Source organism: Rhinolophus sinicus, chromosome 17 (assembly GCF_057876585.1).
Source record: "Rhinolophus sinicus isolate RSI-liver-muscle chromosome 17, RSI-T2T, whole genome shotgun sequence".
Lineage (NCBI taxonomy): Eukaryota > Metazoa > Chordata > Mammalia > Chiroptera > Rhinolophidae > Rhinolophus > Rhinolophus sinicus.
Genome location: NC_142517.1, coordinates 82,248,598 through 82,271,473, shown reverse-complemented (window position 1 = coordinate 82,271,473; position 22,876 = coordinate 82,248,598). Strand labels below are relative to the sequence as shown.

The window sequence follows — 22,876 nt, the reverse complement described above, 5'->3', positions numbered from 1 at the left end:
TGATATAGTCAGATTTGCAATTGAAATGATCACTCTGATGTCTTGTGGAGGAAAGAGTTCAATAAGCAGAGAAACCAGTCAGAATGCAGGAAATCAAGAGAGCAAGAAACAGCACAAGTCTCAGTTTTCTGACCGGAATGACTTAGATAAAGAAAACAGGAATATTTAGAAGATTGGCATGTTGCGATCTGTGTGGAAAAATCCAGAAGCTTTCAAGCCAAGAATGAAAGTCTAGCTATTTAGTTTGTATTCTTTTTATTTGTATTTTCTTTGTGAATATTACCTGAATCCTCAATTTTAGAGGGTTTTCAGTTCTAAGTCTGTACATTATGTTTAGATGTTACGACAGTGACTTTTACAAAAGGATGAAAATCACTGTGCTCTTGATACATGAAATAACACATTTTATCCCATTTTCTATACTTCCTATTAAGATGAGAAATTACTGAGACATTATAAAGCAGTTAGTTGCAATGTAGAGCCATGCCCCATGGGAAGCAAATCCACAAAATACAATGCCCTTTTTCTTCATCTGCATGACCAGGACAATAAAAGTGAACAGTCCGCTTTTCCCAAGAGTTGGCAGGAATGCCCTACTTGAGAAAGTTGTGAGTAAAATTCAGAAGTCTTTGCTCAGCTTCTTGTTGGGTTGGGTAGTGGACCCAGTTACTGCAGAATCCAAAACCTGACTAAGCATAGAAAAATGAAGAGGTGAGGGAAAAGAGTTAAATTTCCTTTTTTTTTTTTTTTAAGTAAATTTGAAAAAAAGCAATAAATGTGGTGTTGTCTTACATTTGATGTATTAGCCTGTTAAGATTCATTTGTTGACTGATGGAACAAATGCCCATAGTACTGGAGAACAGGGGCAACTTTTACTCAATAGCATGTTCCCCAAAAGCAGTAGTCAAAAAGAGAATGCCAGATTTCTGTCATAGTCATAAAGACTTCTTTATTTCCTCCATATTTTTAAAATTTTAATTTTTAAAATCAAAGTGACTTGCACATATCTAAAATTATTTTTAGAGTAGAGGACCTCTAATGAAATGCACAAGCATACATACCACTCCTTCCCGGCTCCTCATCCAACTCTAAGTCCTGTTCATTTGTGACAATACTTTGTAACTGATTCTGTTTTCTAATTCCAATGGTTGCTTCCATCTACATTTTAACATTACACTCTGTCTATTGACTTCCTGTTATCACAGATACAGACTGAGCTTCCTTACAACACTCATCTCTCCTTTCAATACTGCTGTTATTATTACAATGGGTTACCTTAGTATCCTTAAATACTATATTTGAGTCTCCATATATTGTTCCAACCAATACAGGCACTACTTTTAATACATATAATCAAATTTGAAATTGAAAAAGTTTGTTTTCAAAGTGTTATATTAATGTTTGTGAAATGTTTTGGCTCTTTCTGGTAAGATTTCTGATATGGGAGCTCCTGGTAGTGAGATGTCATTTTTTGCTGAGCTAGAAAGAGAGAAAGGTTTGGACTTACTTCACCTGACTAATGAATTGTGTAGGTGCTTGTCACAGACGCCAGCTTCTCCAAAGTAGGTTTGCTCTTCTGATGTCCTATTGGTAATGCTGCTGGAAATTCATGGCTGAGTTTCTCTAGAGCAGAGTTTGGCAAACTATGGCCCTTAGACCAAATTACCTGTTTTATTGAGACGCAGCCCTACCCATCGTCTACTCATTGTCTATAGTTGCTTTTGTGCTGAAACTGAAGAATTAAGTAGTTGCAACAGAGTCAGAATTTTCCACAAACCTAAAATATTTATTATCAGGGCCTTGACAAAAAAAGTTTGCCAACCCCTGCTCTAGACCGCTCTAAACCAGAGCATTATTCAGTATATCCAGACTCTGTGCCATGAGTGGCTGCATTCCTAAAGTCTACTCTCCTGCTTCCGTTTGGGCCGACGCATGGGTCTCATCCTTTTTCCTGGTCATTTAACTACTATGGAGCCATTATTTCCTGTAGCCCATTATCTTCCTCTCTCTTAAGTTACTATCTTCACTTTGTTGGAACAAATCCTCCATTGAGCTTTCTAACTAAGAGTGGAAAGCTTAGAAAGGAATTCGTTTTCTGGATTCTTTTATATCTGAAAATGTCTTTTTAATAAATAAAATACTTGAAACATATCATTGTAAGTTAAAAATATTTTTTCCTCTGAATTTTAAAGACATCACTCTACTATCTTTTAAAGACAGTGCAACTGCTGACCAGTGACATGCTGGAGGATTCTACCTGGAATTGAATGTGAAGTGCTACACACATGGAGGCTCTTTCAGTCTGGAGATGTTTGCTCTTTGAAAACCATTTTTTTTTTCCCTCCCTTACTTTCGTTTTTTGGGGGGTTTTTTGTTTTTCTTTTTTAATTAAAGTTTACTGGGGTAATAATTGTTAGTAAAGTTACACTAGTTTCAGATGTACAATTCTGTAATGCATCATCTATATATCACATGTGCTCACCACCCAGAGTCAGTTCTCCTTCCACCACCATATATTTGACCCCCTTTACCCTCATCTACCACCTCCTCTTCCCCACTTACTCTCTGGTAACCACTAAACTATTGTCTGTGGCCATGAGTTTTTGTTTCTTCATTTGTTTGTCTTGTTCCTTTGTTTTCTCAGTTTTATATACCACATATCAGTGAAATCGTATGCTTCTCAAAAATCTTTACTATTATTTCTGTGCAATTTTCCTCACCTGAGTTCTCTTTATTCTCTCTACAATTCCTATTAGTCATTTGTGGAATCTCTGAATCAAGTTTTTACCACTTTAAGCATTAAGCTTATATTTTTGGTGTCTGGGCTTGTTTTTTGTAAATGCACATTTGTTCTATTTCCTATCAGACTTCCTCAACTAAATCTACATATGTTCCAAGACTCTTATTGAGTACATTTTCTATCCTTTAATTTTCAAATGTCTAATTTTCTTAATATTTCTTTCTTTCAGCATCCATATCTTTGCTAATGGATGAACTCGTTATACACTATCACTGTTGCTTTCAGTTTTCTTCTTTGTTTTATTATTTTTGCCTTTCCTATTGAGGACTCTTCTCACTTGTCTGGTGAACCTTGCTTGGCTTTTCATTCATATCCAGTCAGGCACTGATTGGAGGCCATATGTGAGAATGCAGGCGTGTCTACAATGGGCATCACTTTGGGTGGTTAGGGGATAGTTTTAGTGGGGATATTCAAACGTCAATATGCGGTTTGTATTTTTTTTCATTCATTTTTTTTCCTCGAAAGGAATCTTCTGATATTTTATAGGAATTAGTTGTCAACTTTTCCATGTAAAAGTTTCAAACTACACCCTTGCTCTGTTTGGGGCTCATGTCTCACTTCTGCCCTTTGCTATATGACTGTATCAAAGCCAGGAGTCCATCTATGGTTCCACCTTGGGACTTGCTCTGCTTTCAACAAAAGCAACCTCTTCTTTCCCTTTTTATGCCCTACTACACCCATTAATACCTCCCCAGTCACCTTCCACCTTAAAAATTTTACTGAATTCTCATCCACTGGAGTCCCATCTCCTGTCATTTGTCCTTAAGGGTTAACACTTTTTTTCCTTTTCTGTTATTAATGGAGCAAAAGAAAATAAGCACGTGTTTACACTATCATCTTTAACCAGAAGCCAGGCCTACTACATTTGCAACAGTCTATAAAATGAGACAAGCCTGGGAGATCCTCAAAAATAGAAATACTCTTCTTAAATGTCTTCTAATATGTATTAATTTCTGACTTTCCTCCTTATTTTGAACCCTAAACCATTTCCATGTCAATTTGCATAACATGAAATAAGACTACTAGAATTGTTTCCTATGTATCTTCTGACATAAAATTTAAACATTTACATTAAAAATCAATTAATGATCCATATTATTCAAAATATTTTATTTAAAGAAAATGTTGTGCTTACACTGAATTAAATAAAACATAAAAGCAAGTAATGGATCAAAAAATAGTCTGAGCTGTTTTTATCTCAAGATAGCAGCTACCGTGAGGAAATAATTTTTTTATAATTTCTCAAATAAATTTTTTATAATTTCTGAAATAAAATTTTGTCTGTATATGGGCAGACTAAATGCAATGTATTTTACTCTTTAGTTGTGGATTTTTTTTTCTGACTGTTTTTCTTTTCTAATTAAATAGAAGCATAGCATCCATGACAAGTGATATGTAGCTCTCATTTATTCCACTAACATGAACATGAGCACTGTCATATTTTCCTTGATTTATGACTTTCTGTGTAGTAAAATGCAAAGCAATCATCGGACGTTCCGTTTTTCAAAATAAAGAAAAGAAACAACAAAATAATATTTAGCATCTCTCTTTACTCTGCTTGCAGTCTTATATGCCTGCACAAAATGCTTTTTAAAAGTTTCTGAAAATTCTTTACTAATCTCAATTTCACAGAGTTATATGATGTAGCTTCACATTATTACAAGTGAATTTCTCTTTATTTCTATCTTCAGTTAGCCTATTGAGGTTTTAAAATTCAGGCTTTTTTTCTGTCTTTCGATTTCAAAATACAATGGGGCTAAAATTAGAAAATACTTGAAACTTATGAGATTATTGCAGCTGTCAACCATTTTTTGAGGTTTTAATCTAATAAATAAGACTAGGTGTTGTTTATGTGGTCATGGCAGTTACTCTTGCAAAGTTTAAGTAGTACAGTTGAACTCATTTTATTTTCTTTTAGACATGATATATTGTGCCATCAAATCTTAGGTGGCTGTAGCTATTCATGACTAAATTTTTTTCCAGTTATATTGAGAAATGAATAATATACATCATTGTATAAGTTAAAAGTATATAGCATGATGGTTATATATATATACAGTGAAATGATTACAAAAGAGATTTAGTTAACATCCATCATCTCGTATAGATGAAAGAAAAAGAAAAAGTAAAAGAATTTCTCTTTGTGATGAGAACTCTTAGAATCTACTATCTTAAAATATTTCCCTATATATCATACAGCAGTGTTAACTATTGTCATCATGTTGTACACTACATCTTTGCTACTTCTTTAACTTTTAACTAGAAGTTTACCACCTTTCTCCAGTTTCCTTTCCCATCATCTTTCACCTCTGGTGACCACAAATCTGATTTTATTTTTCTTTTGAAATATTTATTTAATTTTCAGTAACAGTTGTTATTTGATATTATTTTATATTAATTTCAGGTATACAGCATAGTGGTTAGACATTTTTATAATTTATATAATGGTCCCCCCGATTAGTACCCACCTAGCCCTACACGAGTTGTTAAAACATTATTGACTGTATTCTCTGTGCTACAATTTATATCCTTGTGACTATTCTGTAACTACCAATTTGTATGTGTTAATCTCTTCACCCAACTAACAACCCTCCTCCCCTCTGGCTACCAACAGTTTGTTCTCTGTGTCTATGAGTGTTTCTGTTTTGTTTGTTCATTTATTTTGTTCTTTAGATTCCACAATAAGTGAGATCATATGGTATTTGTCTTTCTCAATCTGATTTATTTCACTTAGCAGAATGCCCCCTAAGACCATCCATGTTGTCTCAAATGGTAAGATTTCATTCTTACCTCCAAGTAATACTCCATTGTATACATGTACCATTTCTTCTTTATCCATTCATCTATTGATGGGCACTTAGTTTGATTCCATATCTTGGATATTGTAAATCCTGCTGCAGTGAACATAGGGGTGCAAATATCTTTTTGAATTAGTGTTTTAGATTTCTTTAGATAAATATCCAAAAGTGGTATTGCAGGATCATAAAGAAGATCTAGTTTTAATTTTTTGAGGAACATCTAAAATATTTTCCATAGTGGCTGCACCAGTTTGCAATCTGACAAACAGTGCACCAGGGTTCCCTTATATCTGCATCCTCGCCAACACTTGTTTGCTCTTTTATTGATGAAAGCCATTCTGACTGGGGTGAGGTGATAACTCACTGTGGTTTTAATTTGCATTTCTCTGATGATTAGTAACATTGATCATCTTTTCATATGTCTATTGGCCATCTGTATGTCCTCTTTGGAGAAATTTAGATCTATTTAGGTCACCTGTACATGTTTTAATTGGATTCTTTTTTTTTTTTTTTTTTTTGGTGCTGAGTTGTATAAGTTTTTAATAAATTTTGGATATTAACCCCTTATTGGATGTATCCTTGGTGAATATCTTTTCCCGATAGGTAGGCTTTTGGTTTTGTTGATAGTTTGCTGTGAAAAAACTCTTTAGTTTGATATACTCCTAATTGTTTATTTTTATTTATTGTTTATTTTTTCTTTTGTTTTTCTTGCCTGAGAAGATAAATCAGAAAAAAATATTACAAAGAGCAATGTCAGAGAGTTTACTTCCTGTGTTTTCTAGGAGTTTTATGGTTTCAGGTCTTACATTTAAGTCTTTAATCCATTTTGAATTTATTCTAGTATATGGTGTAAGAAGATGGTCTAGTTTTCTGGGCTTCTTTTTTTTTTTTTTTTTTTTTTTCTCCCCATGCATCTGTCCAGTTTTCTCAACACCATTTATGGAATAGACTACCTTTACCCCATTGTATATTCTTGCTCCCTTTGTCATAGATTAAATGACCATATAGGTGTGGGTTTATTTCTGGGCTCTCTATTCTCTTCCATTAATCTGTGTCTGCTTTTATGCCAGTACCATGCTGTTTTGATTACTATAGCCTCGTAGTAGAGTTTTATATCGAGTAGCATGATACTTCCAATTTTCTTTGTTCTCAAGATTCTTGTGGCTATTCAGGGTCTTTGTGGTTCCATATAAATTTTAGAATTATTAGTTCTGTGAAAAATGGCATAGGTATTTTGATAAGGATTGCATTGAATCTGTAGATTTCTTTCAGTAATATGAACATTTTAGTGATTGTAATTCTTTCTATTCATGAGCCTTTCTCTTCCTATTCATGAGCAAAGGTTAAAGATAAAGAGAGAATCCTAAAAGGAGCAAGAGAAAGGCAAGTAATTACTTTCAAGGGAGCTCACAAAGATTGTCAGCTGATTTCTCAACAGAAACTTTTCAGTCAAACAGGACTGTCACGATATTTTCGAAGTGATGAAAAGCAAGAACCTACAACAAAGACTACTCCAACTAGCAAGGCTGGCATTTAAATTTGAGGGAGAGATAAAGAGCTTCCCAGACAAGAAGAACCTCAAGGAGTTCATCAGCACCAATCCAGTTTTACAAGAAATGGTAAAGGGACTTCTTTAAGAAGAAGAGGGGAAGGAAGAAGAACATAAATGTGAATAATAACATGGCAATACTATGTCCCTATCAATAATCCCTTTAAACGTAAATGGTTAAGTGCTGCAATCTAAAGAGATAGTGTAGCTGAATGAATGAGAAAGCAAGACCCATACATACATACACTGCCTACAAGAGACCCACTTCAGATCAAAAGAAGCACATAGACTAAAAGTAAATGGATGGAAAAAATGTGTTTCATGCAAGTGGAAATGAAAAAAAGCTGGGGTAACAATACTTATATCAAACAAATCAATTTTAAAACAAAGGATATAATAAGAGACAAAGAGAGACACTATATAATGGTAAAGGGATCAGTCCAACAAGACATATAATGCTTACATTTATTTGTATTTTTTTTCAATTCTTTTCAATTTCAATTGTGTGTGTGTGTGTGTGTGTGTGTGTGTGTGTGTGTGTGTGTGTGTAATAATTTTCTGAGTATGGGATTTTTACCTCCTTGGTTAAATTTATTCCTTGGTATCTTATTTTTATTTTTTGAGGCAATTATACGTGAGATTTTTTTCTTAATTTCTCTTGCTGACAGTTGATTATTTGTGTTTTAAAAGGCAAGTGATTGCTGAATATTAATTTTGTGTCCTGCTACTTTACTCAATTCATTTACCAGTTCTACTAATTTTTTGTTGGAATATTTGGGGTTCTCTCTATATATAGTATCATGTCACCTGCAAATAATGACAGTTTCACTCTTCCTTTCCAATTTATATACTTTTATTTATTTTTCTTGTCTGATTGATTGCTATGGCTAGGATTTCCAATACTGTGTTGAGTAAAAGTAGTGAAAATGCACATTTTTGTCTCTTTGTAATGTTCTAGTTCTTAAGGAGAATGGTTTAAGCTTTTCCCTCTTGAATATGATGTTAGCTGTGGGTTTGTCATATGTGGCCTTTATTATGTTGAGATATATTCCCTCTATTACCACTTTTGAGAGTTTTATCATAAGTAGATACTGAATTTTGTCATATGCTTTTTCTGGATCTATTTGTATGATCATACGATTTTTATTTTTCATTTTGTTGATGTAATATATCACATTAATTGATTTGCAGATATTAAACCAACCTTGCGTCCCAGGATTAAAACTCACTTGATCATCGTGTAAGCTTTTTTTTAATGTGTTACTGAATTTGGTTGGATAATAGTTAGTTGAAGTTTTTTGCATCTATGTTCATCAGGGATACCAGCCTATAATTTTCTTCTTCTTCTTCTTCTTCTTTTTTTTTTTTTTTTTTTTTTTTTATGGTAATGTTTTTGGAATCAGAGTAATGGTGGCGTCATAAAATGACTTTGGGAGCTTTCCCTTCTCTTGAATCTTTTGGAATAGTTTGAGAAGAATAGGTGTTAATTCTTCTTTGAATGTTTGGTAAAATTCACCTGTGCCATTTTATTTATAATGTTTATTGGTGTGGGACTGTTTGGGTTCATCTTTTTTGGGACTCTCTGAACTTCCTGGACTTGTATGTTTATTTCCTTTGCTAGGTTTTGAAAGTTTTCAGTCATTATTTCTTCAAATAGGTTTCCATTTCCTTGTTGTCTGTCCTCCTTCTGGTACCCCTATGATGCAAATGTTGTTACACTTGATGGTTTCTTAGATGTCTCTTAAACTGTCCTCATTTTGGGGGATTCTTTTTTTTCTTTTTGCTGTTCAGAATGTGGGTTTTCTGTCACTTTGTCTTCCAACTTGCTGATTTGGTTCTCTGCTTCACCTAGTCTGTTCATGATTTCTTCTAGTGTATTCTTCATCTCAGTTATTATATTTTTCATTTCTGACTGGTTCTTTTTTATGACTTTTATCGCTTTGCTTACTATCTCCTTGTTGAAATTCTTACTGAGTTCATCCATTCTCCCTAAGTGTATTTAACATCCTTATAATTATTGTTTTTAACCCTGTATCTGGTAAATTGCTTGCCTCCTTTTCATTTAGTTCTGTTTCTGGATTTTTCTCCTGTTCTTTCATATGGAAATTATTTCTTTGTTTCCTCATTTTAACTGCCTCTCTGTGTTTGTTTCTATATATTAGGTAGGGCTACTACATCTCCCAGTCTTGGCCAGGTGGCCTTATGTAGTAGGTGCCCTGCGGGGCTCTGTAGCGCATCCTCTCTGGTAAACTGCACTGAGTGCTCCAAGAGTATCCCTACTGTGGGTTCTGTGAGCTCTCCTGTTATTGTTGAGCTTTGATTCCTATTGGCATGTCAGTGGGTGGCATTGACCCTCAAGCTAACTGGCTGTGGGGTTTGGCCATGTGCAGAGCTTACGGGCTGCTGTGCAGGGGGCTTACCCTGCAGAGCAGAATACCATCCAGTGGGCTCTGATGCCTGTTGAAACTGCCCTTTTTGTGTGCCACTTGTGGGGCTAATTGGGTGGTGCTCTGCTGTGGTCTGAAGCTGATCTCCAGGTATTTTGGTCCTGGGGTCTGTTGGGAGGAGCTCAGGTGTAGGCCCAAGTCATCCAGTGCCTGTGACCAGCCTAGGACTACCTGGTAGGAGCTACAGAGTGATTTGCAGTTGATTGTTCCCTGGGCTGGACCTTAGAGGTGTCTAGAAGAGGTCACACTGCAAACTGAAGAGGGCTGCTAGTAGTACAGGGCCTGGGGTAACTCCATAAAAATCCCAAGCCCTGCTACCACCTGTCAGCTCTCGTAAGACTCAGCCACTAACAGAGGGTCATCTCAGGGAATCATGAGAGTGGGACAAGTGGTGTTCACAAAGTTAATATAGATTCTGGTTTGGTGTCAGTCCTAAGCCTGAAGCTCCTTGGCAAAAGTCTCAGAGCCCACCAAGGCAAGCTGCTGCCCATCTGGGTACTGTGGACCTCTGAGAGTTGTCCGAGAAAGAGTGCAATGCAGGCAAGTCTGGCTGCCTCCAGCTATGTGTGAGTTGCGTAGGGTAAGGTCCCAGGGAGTTACCAGGGTGGAGCAGGTAGAGTTCACCAGGCCAGTGCAGATTCAGGATTCGCTATGCAGTGGAGGCCTCAACACGGGAAACATGGCACCTACCCACCAGCTGCACAAGAGGAGGATTCTACACAGGGAAAATAGTGACTGTCCCTGCAGTTTTTGCCCTGAAGTCACACAATTCAGTCTCTCCCTGTATGTCTCTGACTCCTCCTGAGTCACTCTCCCTCCATTGGAGCTCAGGATGATTGCCTGCGTGCCAGTGAGTCTATGTGCTGGCCTATTAAGAGGACTTCTGGGTTTCCCACTGCCTTCCATCTCACCCGGATTGTCGGAATCCCTACTGTTCTTCACAGCCATATGTTGTGGGAGCTCCTCTTCCCGGCACCAGTAGTCTCTCTATAGATATAAATATACAAATATATGTAATAGTATTTTTCTTTCGTATTTTTATATTTTTAAAAAATGTATTTCTATCGGCCCACCCCCTCTTCTTTGGAAACCATGAACTTGTTCTCTCTATATATATGGCTCTGTTTCTTCTGTTTATTTCTTTATTTTGTTTTTTAAGATTCTACATATGAGTGATATTATATAACATTTGTCTTTGTCTTACTTATTTAACTTAACATAATACCCTGTAGGTCCATTCATGTTGTCACAAATGTCAAGGTTTCATTCTTGTCTATTGCTGAATAATATTCCATTATATATACACATGTATATTCCACATCTTTATCCATTCATCTGTTGAGGGACATCTAGGTTCCTCTCCTATCTTGGCTATTACTAGTAATGCTGCAATAAACATAATGGTGCATATTTCTTTTCAAATTTTATTTTTCTTTTCTTCAGATAAATATCCAGGAGTAGAATTGCCAAATCATAAAACAGTTCTATTTTTAATTTTTTGAGGAACATCCATACTGTTTTCCCTAGTGGCTGCACCAATTTGCAGCCCTACTAAAAGTTTAAAAGGATGCCTTTTTTTTCCACATCTTCATCAGCACTTATTATTTGTTGATTTATTGATGATAGCCTTTCTGACAGGTGTGAGGTGGTATCTCATTATGGTTTTTATTTGCATTTCTCTGATAATTAGTGATGTTGAGCATCTTTTCATATGTCTATTGGCCATCTGTATGTCCTCTTGGAAGAAATGTCCATTCAGGCCCTCTGGCCATTTTTTAATTGGGTTGTTTGTTTTTCTGTTGTTAGGTTGTATGAATTCTTTATATATTTTTCATAATAACCCCTTATTGGATGTACCATTTGCCAATATCTTCTCCCATTCAGTAGGTTGTCTTTCTTAAAATATTAATAAAATTATAAAACTCTGACAAAATAAAGAAAAATATAAGGTGTAAGTCAACAATATTACAGACAAAAAAGGAAATGATACACTACTGATAAAACAAATATTTGAAAATTAGTAGGAAAATATTATAAACAACTTCTGGACAATAAATGTAAAAACTGGATAAAAGAGACAAGCTTCTAGAAATTGTGTATTAGAAAAACCTTAGGACTAGGAACCTAAATTGTCCTATATTCATTACATAAATTCTACCAGTATTTAACAAATTTTTCCCACAAAGGAAATTTCAGATCCAAATTTTTTTTAATTTATTTTTTAAATTTATTGGGGTGACAATTGTTAGTAAAATTACATAGATTTCAGGTGTACAATTCTGTATTACATCATCTATAAATCCCATTGTGTGTTCGCCACCCAGAGTCAGTTCTCCTTCCATCACCATATATTTGATCCCCCTTACCCGCATCTCCCACCCTCCACCCCCCTTACCCTCTGGTAACCACTAAACTATTGTCTGATCCAAATTTTAAGGATTTTTTGGCAAGTTTTACCAAACACATAAATAAAAAAAATAATAAATAAATAAAAAAAGATAAATCCAATTTTACACAAACCCTTTCAACGAATATTAAATTTTTACTCCTCAAAAGTATGAGCTGAAAAAAGTTTATTGACTTATATTTTGGATTAATGAAATATGTGCTGGACATTTTTCTTAGGTTGTATATATCATTAAACAAAAATTGATTTATCACTTATTTTGGCTTTGTTTCAATAAGAATATTGTTAAGTGCTTATTGTTCAGTTAGTGCAAAGGAATTAAATTATAACAAATTTTAAATTGCAAAAATATAGCTCTCTAATGCTTATGGTAACTCATATGATGTTTGATAATAAAAGCTGTTTTTAAAAAAATAATAGAAAAAATTGGAATGATTTCAAAGCTCTTTCAGAAGGGATTTGTAAAATATGTTATTTAGAATGGCATAGAAACTGCATATGCCATAATAGTAAGTGAATATAAAAGGGTCTTAAGTACATACATAAAAATACTATGTGATATGACTACAAGTTTATGAATAAAAAACTTTATGCTTAGGAAATAGGTTAGAAGGATACACACCAAATGAGACTGTATTCCAGTTATTCAGCAGATGGGCGATTTTTTTCTCTTCTTTCAAGTTTTGCTCTAGTAAATTTTTTCATTTTAATATCACTGAATTTAGGCTGCCTTTTTATAATTAATAGCAATCACTGTTTAGTTAACAGCAGTATTTTCTTCCTGGTAGTACATATAATAATGGTATATATTGCAATCTAGGACTTGGTGAAAAACAATATTTTTTGAATAAATAAAATAATGAATTATAATCTTTTTATGAAGATAAAATATGACTGTCTTCTGAAAGACAAAAACTAGCTGAATAAAATTTTACCTAAAATAATAAGGTTTACATTAGTGAAAAATAGCACTTAAACATGAAAACAAACTTTTTAATGTTTTTTATTAGAATATCTGCCTGTTATTATCCTTTGAGAATATATAAAATCAAATTAAAATATCTACAATTCTGAATTATGGTTCAATTTACAGAGGTGCTAGTGATTTTCTACGCATATTTTCTTTAGTTTAAGATAAAATGATCTAATATAGTTTTATTTATAAACCTGTGGTATATTAAAGCTATGTACATTCTTTATTGCTATTAAAGACTTGTTTAATACCATTTTTAATAGTAATTTAGGACACTCACTGGCTTTTTTCATCAAAATAATTGTCTGTGTATTTTTGGAAAGATCCCTTTTCTCCCATTTTTGAAAACATTTTGACCACTACAGCTGACAGTCCACTAACTGTCTCTTAGTCATGCTTGTCTAAACAGAAGCCCTCCACTGTGAATACTGATTATTTTTATTGCCTGACCGAATTCCAAAACGTTTTATTTGTGCTGGTGCGGGAAATCACACATACTGGGTAAATGATACTCTCTCATGGTTGCCCTCTCAAATGACACTTGGAACATGTTTATGGATACTTTCACATAGAGTTAAATACTGATGTTGGCGTCTATCATGAGGATTTCTGTCCAGTCACGCATTCAGTAAGCATTAGTTACCCATGGTGTTCACTATAATAGGCACTGACAATTAAAACTAAGACAAAATCCCTGTGCTCAAAATGTTCACAGTGTGATAGGAGAGATAAATGAACAGAAACTTGCAACTAATGAGAGAAGTGCTGTCAATAGCACAATGTAAAAAGGGGCACATTATAAAAAGGGGCACATTGTAGGGTAATAAGAAATTATGCTTAAAAGAAGTATACCATCCAGCCTCAAATGGAAACTAATATTTGAGAACTCACTCTGTCCCAAGCCCTGTGTTAAGAGCCACTGTGTACTACCACAAATTAGCGGCTTAAAACACACACGCAAGCGCACGCAAGCGCGCGCGCACACACACACACACACAGTAATTATTTTACAGCTCTGGAAATCAGAAGTCCAAAATCAGTCTCAGTGAATGAAAGTCAGAGTGTTGCCAGTATTGATTCATTCTGAGCACTTCGGGGAAGAATCTGATTGCTTGACTTTTCCAGCTTCCAAAAGTCACCTGCATTCCTTGGCACATTTTCTTTTCCATATTCAAAGCCAGCAGCATAACATCTTCAAGTCTCTCTCTCTCTCTCTCTCTCTCTCTCTCTCTCTCTCTCTCTCTCTCTCTCTCTTTCTCTCTCTCTCTCTCTCTCCCTCTCCCTCCCTCTCCCCCCCCCCCCCCCCCCCCCGCCCTCTGTTTCCATCATCCTATTGACTGTCCCTCTTGGCTTCATTTCATAAGAACACTTGTGATTACATTGGGCCCACCTGGATCATCCAGGGTACTCACATGTCAAGATCATTAACTCAGTACATCTGTAAGTTCCCTTTTGCTATCCAGGCATACCTCATTTTATTGCACTTCACAGGTGTTGCATTTTTTTACAAACTGAAGGTATGACCCTCCGCTAGCAAAAAGACTACAACTCGTTTTAGTGCGATGCTCACTTTATTACAGTGGTCTGTAACCGAGCCCATAATAGCGCCAAGATATATACGCCTGCATAAGGAAATATATTCACAGTTCTTGTGCATTAGAAATGTGGACCCTAATTTCTTTGGGGAGTCAATATTCAACTAACCACAGCTACTAAATGAATTAAGAGATAAAGATAGGAAAGTGGGTTTTAAGACATGCTATGGACTGAATTGTGCCCCCCAAATTCATATGTTAAAGCCATAACCCCCAGTGTGACTATATTTGGCAATAGAGCCTCTAGGTTTTAATTAACGTTGATTAAGGTTAAATTAGGTCATAAAGGTGGAGTCCTAATCTGATAGGCTTGGCAGCTTTACATGAAGAGGAAGAGCGATCTCTCTCTCTCTCCATGGCCTCAGCCAAGGAAAGGCTATGTAACGACACAGTGAGGAGGTGGCTGTCTGCAAGCCAGGAAGAAAGCTCTCACTATGAACTGAATCAGCTGGCGCTTTGATCTTGGACTTCTGAGTCTTTAGAACTGTAAGAAATTAAATTTCTGTTGTTGAAAATATCCAGTCAATGGTATTTTTTCACAGCGGCCTAAGAAGACTAATTCAGAAGATGATGATACGATGGCCCCTAGCAGACTTCCAGATGGTTATACAAGTTTGGAGTTCAAGAGAGAAGTCTGAGCTCCAAATGTAGATTTGGAACTTACCAGCCTAAAGGCAGTTAAGTAGTTGGTGGTAGTGAAAGACACTACCCTGAATATATGGAAAGGGAATAGAGCTGAGAAAAGAAACATATGTTTGTAGTCACACTGCTATCCAGTGCAGAGTGTTCAGCAGCCCGATTGTGGGAGGAGAGACGGGCAGATGGTGGAACTGGCCCTAGGATTCATTTTCAGAAGGAGGATGGCCGAAGGGTAAATGGAATAATAATAGGAGCTGCCAGAGGCAGGGCTGGGTGCTTTTACTTACTATAACTGCAAAACAGGTAGTTACGTTTTGTAGATAAGTATTAGGTTGGTGCAAAAGGAACTGCAGTTTTTGCAATTATCTTTAACCTTTTAAACCATAATTACTTTTGAACCTACCTAATAGATGAGAGTAAAAGGGATTAAGTATATGGTGATGGAAGGAGAACTGACTCTGGGTGGTGAACACACCGTGTGGTATATAGATGATGTAATACAGAATTGTGCACCTGAAACCTATGTAAATTTACTAACATTTTCACCCCAATAAACTTTAATTTTTTAAAAAAAAGGCAACTGAGACTCGAAGACATTGAATAAGTCTCTGTAGATCAGAGACACTTTTTAATTAGATTGTATTTATAATATGATTCATCTGGTGGCAGAGTAAAGACTCAGTTTTGATAGAGCATCAAGCAGAGTTTTGAAATACAAATATGTTTTAGTCTAAAGAGGCACTCTTTCAATGTACCTTGAGGCAAAAAAGTAGGTGGTAGGAGACCCATCTGGTAGAGGCTGATACACTGAATTAAAAAGGTTCTAAGAGGAGACGTATGCGTGAATTTCAAAAGTCAAAATATTGCAAACAAGAGTATTCAATAAGTAGGTAATATAATGGACTTTATGATATAAGAGGTAGGGAAAATTTTAGTCTCCTTGAGGACAGTGTTATATTTGAGAACATTTCTTAACAGAAAAAGAAAAACTTGCTCAAAAAGAAAAAGGCTGTTTAATATTTGGAATATTGGTATACAAAAAATGAATAATACGTTACTTAACTCTCACTGAAGAAATCCTTATCCATCTTTTGATAAGGATGTTTAAAAAACTCATTCTCAGGTCTTAAAGAAATCCTGCTTCCTGGCCTAAGCTTTTTAAGAACCTAGAAATGAAGGATAAATTACATATTTAGCATATCTTCTGCGCTCTCAGTATAACTTTAAGTCTCAGTGGTTACATTGCACTTTTCTAAAACAACTTTGCAAATATTTACACATTAATTTTTATCTCTCAAGAAATAGATGAGTGATGGATATTTAACCCACCCACAATGATACTGAAGCAGGAAAATGTATTGTGACTTTTTCTAATACCACAAAACAAAATTAGTGATGAAGCCAGAAATAGAAGCCCTAACTTCTAAGAACCCGTCCTCTCCAGTGTCTTGGTCTAACCCTCCTATTGACGAGCCTTGTTAAACATAAAAAATCTTGCACTGTGCTGAACCTTTCTGTGAAGTTGTATCAGAAGCATTCAAATATCGTTTCAACAGGTGTGAAAGATTGTAAGTTATCTAAAAAATGTTGTTCTCTTTCATTTGTAGAAGATATGCTATGCATCTGGAAGAAATCAGAATTAGTCATAAAGATTCTGGTATTTTATCCTTGAATGACAGACAGTGACTACAACTGGGTGGGTGACCTTTCTAATAACATTAATAATAAGGGAATTTATAATAAAACCTCAAGAGACAACTATATCCCTTTAAACAGAATTAAAAATCTGTGATGTTTTTCCTCTATGTCTCTTCTTTTTAACTCTTTCTTTTAATGACACTCTAAAAATATTTTTCCTGTTGTCATTATACTTAGGAAGGAAAGTGGATTATGCACAGTTAAGTTTTAAAAAACTAAATACCAAAGACACTGAAGCATCTTTTATCTGTACATACTGAAAGGAAAGCAAAAGAGACTGCAAGTAAAAAAAAATAAATAAATAAAAACGGCCAGCATATCGGAAAATTCCCCAACCTAACTCTACTCTCAGATATCCCAACTTTGGGTCTAGAGTTATTTTATTTTTTCCCCTCATTCATTTATTTAATTCATGCAGCAAATATTTTAAAAGTTGTTTATTATGTACTAGGTACTGTGGATACAACAGAAAATAGAGATAGTCAAGGCCCATGGCTTTCTGATTTAGATTATAGTTGACAGGCCAAGATCAGAGGAGATATTGAAATGGAGCAATAGTTAATAAATGAGTAATAAACTAGTTAAAATTTAACTTCAAAGACAACATCAAATAGTCAAAATTGCTATATAATAAATATGCTAATACTTTCAAGCGAAAGATCCCAGGAATATACTATAGTTGAAAAAGATGGATTTATTGCTCGTTTTGGCAAGTTGAAAACACACAGCATGCAAAATGATGTGTCAGTAAGTGTGTCAGTAAGAAGGTGTCAGAAGAAATCTGTTATAGGATTTGGACTTTGGTTGGGTGATTTGGGAGGACTAAGGAAGCAGAAGTTTAGTCTGGATTAGATGCTATTAGAAAGCAGAGGCAATTTTGTGATTGAGTATCTGTTTTAATTGCCTCCTATTCACCGTGTTGGTGAGGGAGGGATTCCGACCTTAGGGTTATGAGGACGAATGAATGCACTGCACCCTACATTAGACAGAAGAGATTGGCAGATATTTGTTAATTACATATATTTGCAGCCCAGAGGGAGGAGGACACCACACATGGCCACATGGGAGTTGCACTTGGGAGCTGAGTGAACAACCAGGTGAACAACCAGGAGCTGCAGAAGACAAGCTTCATAGTATCAAGTGGGTGAGGTGCCCCTGGTTCCCTTAAGATGTGACTGGCTTGTTTGAATCATTCCACAGGCTTGCAGGAAAGTGAAACCCACTACTCAGGGATAAGGAGGAACTGCATCTGATCCCTTTGATAAGGAGGGTTATTCAGCTGCAGGGGTGTCCAAACTGCGGCCCGTGGGCCAACTGCGCCCGCAATCCATTTTTAATTGGCCCACAGCAAATTCCAAAAATATATTTAGTTTACTTAAATAAAACAGGTGAGGCAATACGTATTTCACCTCGAGTGAGTGTCCTGGCTGTTTGTGTATTTTACCACATATGGCCCTTGGTAAAAAAACGGAAAAATGTTTGGACACCCCTGAGCTAGAGCATCTTATCTGTGGGAGCAGAAGAGGGAGGAAAATCTGTGGTAAGACCATTGGAGGTCCTCCCATTTTCCTGCAGATATCAAAGCAGCACATACTATTAGGCCTTAATTTTAGGACTTTAATCACTATATCTTAAGATCTTGTGATTATCTTAATAGAGGAAGGGGAGACTAGAACAAGGAGAAGGTTATAAATGTTAAAGAAGTAGCAGTCACTCATTTTAGCCAAGAGCGGAGGGATGTTTAGTAATTTTGGCTCTGTGACCTTGCCTTTGTCTGTGCTTGAGCAAAATTATGCAGTGGCCTTGCTCTGTCTCATTTTATCATGGTTTAGAGTTACCTTGTCAAAGTTGATATAATGTCTGATAGAAGAATAATATAGCCCAGCTCTAAGAGCAAGGGCAGCTGTTGATCATAGAGTTGCTAGTTTTTTCTTCATTGTTTGGAAGGACCTGACGGTAGTGAGGGACTAAATCAGATGGGTTGGTCAGAGAAAGTTTTCTGAAGGGGGGAACTCAAATCTTGGCCTTTGCTGCTAAGAAGAAGCCATCCACATAGAGAAGGACTGAGGAGGGTGCAGACAAGGGAGGGAGGGGGACAACTTGTGTACAGCACTCCCGTCAGAGGGAAACTGCAAGTGTGAAGAAAGAAAAGCACCTCATTACACCTGACAGGCATGTTTTAAGAAAACATCAAGAGGGAGACTGTGCTTTAGAGACTCTCGAGGGGTTGGAGGTGGGGGAGAACCAGAATCTTGGAATGTCGGGAGACAAACTGTGGAAAGCCTCCGGGGGATCGTGATGTGACAGTTCTCCAAGACAGATTGTCCCTCACTGCCTCCACCGTCCTCTCACACTTTTAGTTCAATTATACGGGCTTTATGTGGAAAATCCAATACTAATTGGTATTTTAATATGACTCTGTATGTTATACAGCAAAATTGCTTGTCTAGAAAGGTTTTACCACCATCCAAGGAGATAGATGGGGTTTTTAAATAGTGAATGGGCTGTCAGTGGCAGAAGATCAATTATCCTACATATAATTTTCTTTGTTCACTTGAAACTAGAATATAGTGATTTTTTTTCCCCAGACTACATAACATACAAGATATTTGAGCTAGGTCTCCATTTTTATTTTGTAGTGAAGGATTGCAAGTATACAGCTTTGTCATTCCATTCACCTGTGCATACCCAGTTGACGTTCTTGAACGCTATACATTAGTTGATTTAAAGATACCATTGTTACCAGTTGGGAATTTAGCATACTACAACCAGAAAATACTAACAATGATAGACATTTCAGACTGCAGAGAATAGTAGTTATAAGCAAGAACGCTGGAGCCAGACTACCTGGGTTCAAATCACAGCTCTACCATTTTCTGCTTATATCACTGGAGACAAGTTACTCAGCTCATGTGCCTCAGTTTCCTCATCTGTATAGCAGGGGAAATACCCACCTCAAAGGTTTGTTGTCGAAATTAAAATATATATTTAATTTTTAGACCTGGATCATGATAAGCACTATATAAGTCTTTACCTTGTAATGATAAGGACGATGTATTTTTATAGAAAAGAAAAAAATGTAGTTAACACCATATTCCTACAGTTGGTGAGCTGATGAACTAACTAATAAATGTAAATGTTAACAGATCTTATTGAGGAATTATTTATTTTACTTATGGTAATACGCATGGGCCTCCTCTCTTGCTACAAGGGCAGTCATATACTGAATCAGTCTTTGGCACCATCTGAAAGTATACATTTAATCTAAAATATTTTTTCCTCTCTGCCTGATATACCCAGACCTACCTTGGATAGGGCTTTTAACAAATTCTGTGACTGAAGTTTTTGGACTTTCCCTAAAGAATGCACCGATCTTTAATTGAGGCAACCAGATTTAGTGTCTCTGAAGTAAATGTGAGAACAGCTTGATCATGCAAAACTTGACAAGAAGAAAACACCTGCCTGATGTTAATAAGATACATAAATTTAAGACAACAGAAAACCAAAGAAAATTCCTCTATGTCTGTCTTGATAAAATACCAACACAGTTCTCTATTCATTTCGCTATATTCAAAAGTTTATTTGAATTACTAAGAAATGTTAACAGAAAATCACTTAGATTATGGGGTCCTGGCAGTAGAAGAGTTTTAAAACATTGCTGAAAATTTATATGTACTAATAGAGTTATTAAGGCACTATAAAAGGAAAAACAGAAAAATATTTCTTTTGTTCCAGATGTTTATTATAACAAACCGGACTGATTTGAGAAGGAATTTCAAGTATCTTAGTAGGCCTGGATGTATTGGACGTTAACTTCATAAGCACCTTCATATGTATCATCACTTTTGATCTTTCCAGTATCCTTATAGGGAAGGGACATCATAGAATTATGGGAGGTTTTATTATTATTTTTATTTCATAGATGAATTAATCAGAGATCAAGCATCATGCTCTTATGTAAATGTAGGTAATTGGCCCTAGATAAATTAAGTCTTGAATTTCAAGCTTTACTGAATTTATTCCATGGCGCTTAGAAAGTCTCTGAGCTTCTTTCCCACAGTAACCCCTCAGTCAGCCCTGTCTCCTTACTACATTATGTCCACAATAGTCATTTTACTATTACTGACCTTTGAATCTTTGTCTTCACTTTCCTCATGCTTTCCTGTCTGGACTGCTGCTGCTTTTCTTGAATATCTAAATCGTATTCATCATTCAAGGACCAGCAAAAATTTCCACCTCCCCCAGGCAGTATCCCAGCTCTCACTATTCTTAATTAACACAGCATCTACAGGGATTGCTCTTACATTCTTAAGTTGTTTCATTTATGTTCATCAAATTCTCCTACTAGACTATAAGCTCCTGAGAACAGAGACCAAGTCTTATACTTCTTTGAAACTCACAGCACCCTCACACTGGATACACAGAGGGTGCCAAAAAAATGTATACAGATTTTAAGAAAGAAAAACTGTTAAAATTGTAATAATATATACTGATAACAAAAGATGAACACAAGTCACATTTGACTTCTGCAATTACAAGAAGTGCTCAAAGTGGTTACCATCAGCGTCCAGACACTTCTAATTACGGCAAACTGCCGCTTGAGCAAAGCTCACCAAACTGACCACTTGTATACGTTTTTTTGGCAACCCCAGTATATGTAGTAAATTCATGATAAGTATTTGGATATTATTTAATTTGTCCAATGGAGCCATTGCTGACTGTACTGTGTTTGTATTCCAAACATGTGACTTGTAATTTATCCTGTGTGATTACTTATTATTGTTGAGTTTAGTGTGGTCTTTTCAATATGTTCATATACGAATTGACCCTAGCATTGATTTCTACTGGCATTGAAGCCCAGGCATATGGCCTATGGGATCAATTCAACTGCATATGCCTGATGGATTCCCGGAACACAGCAGACATTTGACCCATGTATCAGTATGGAGAACAGGAACAGGAAATGTTATTCACTGACTGCTTTTCTATAGTATTACATTAGCATCACTATTCTGCTCTTCATAATTTCTCAGCAGATCAGGGATATCTATTGATGGTAAACCCTGTGATACAACATATGCGCTGTTATTCATTATAAATGATGCTGATCAAGCATATTGTCATTACAAATTTAATTTTTAAGAAATATCCACATGAAAATGACACACTTGAGATTCGTTATGTTAAAAAACAAAAAGCTGGTACTGTATGATAACTCAATTCTTCCGGGATATAGCATTCTTTTTAAACAAGTAACTATGTTTGTTCATATTTTAAGGAGAATTTGGAGAAGTCTGTAGTGGACGTTTGAAGACACCAGGGAAGAGAGAGATCCCAGTTGCGATCAAAACTTTGAAAGGTGGCCACATGGATCGGCAAAGAAGAGATTTTCTAAGAGAAGCTAGTATCATGGGTCAGTTTGACCACCCAAATATCATTCGCCTAGAAGGTGTTGTCACAAAAAGTAAGTACTGACTTTCTTCATTACTTTTTATATATTTCATCCTTTAAAAATAAAGCTTAATAGCAATAAGCTTAAGAAAAATGCCACAGCCATTAAGGGGATAACAGTTCAGATATCATCTTCTGATGACACCCCTCAGAGTCTTGATGTTAAGCTATGACATTATCAGAGTTTGCATTGGTCAGCAAACAGCTTTGAAATGTATTTATTATCTATGAATCACTTGCTAATTTAACTTGAAGTAATGAATCAAGAGTAAAGGGTTATATATTCTTTTCTAATTTATCTAAGCCATTCATTTCTACTAAAGCTGTCTAAATTTCAACATTAGTAGAAAAAAACTATTGAAATATTTCGGGTAATTAAGGTAAAGTACTTCTGTTTGAAAATCAATTTCATATACAAATATAGAATACTTTATCTGAAGTAACACTTTTAAACAAAAAATTCTGTATGGAGCCCTTCTGCATAAATACCATCAGGACTATATTATTTTCTTTTATATA

At 35.7% G+C, this 22,876-nt stretch overlaps 1 protein-coding gene across 1 annotated transcript in view; it reads left to right on the top strand.

Annotated features, from left to right (window-relative positions):
• Positions 1 to 22,876, top strand: part of EPHA6 (EPH receptor A6) — an 860,810-nt gene that overhangs the window by 616,425 nt on the left and 221,509 nt on the right. Inside the window, 1 exon segment of the mRNA XM_088794040.1 lies at positions 22,185 to 22,370. Within this exon segment, the coding sequence (XP_088650166.1) occupies positions 22,185 to 22,370 (186 nt within the window).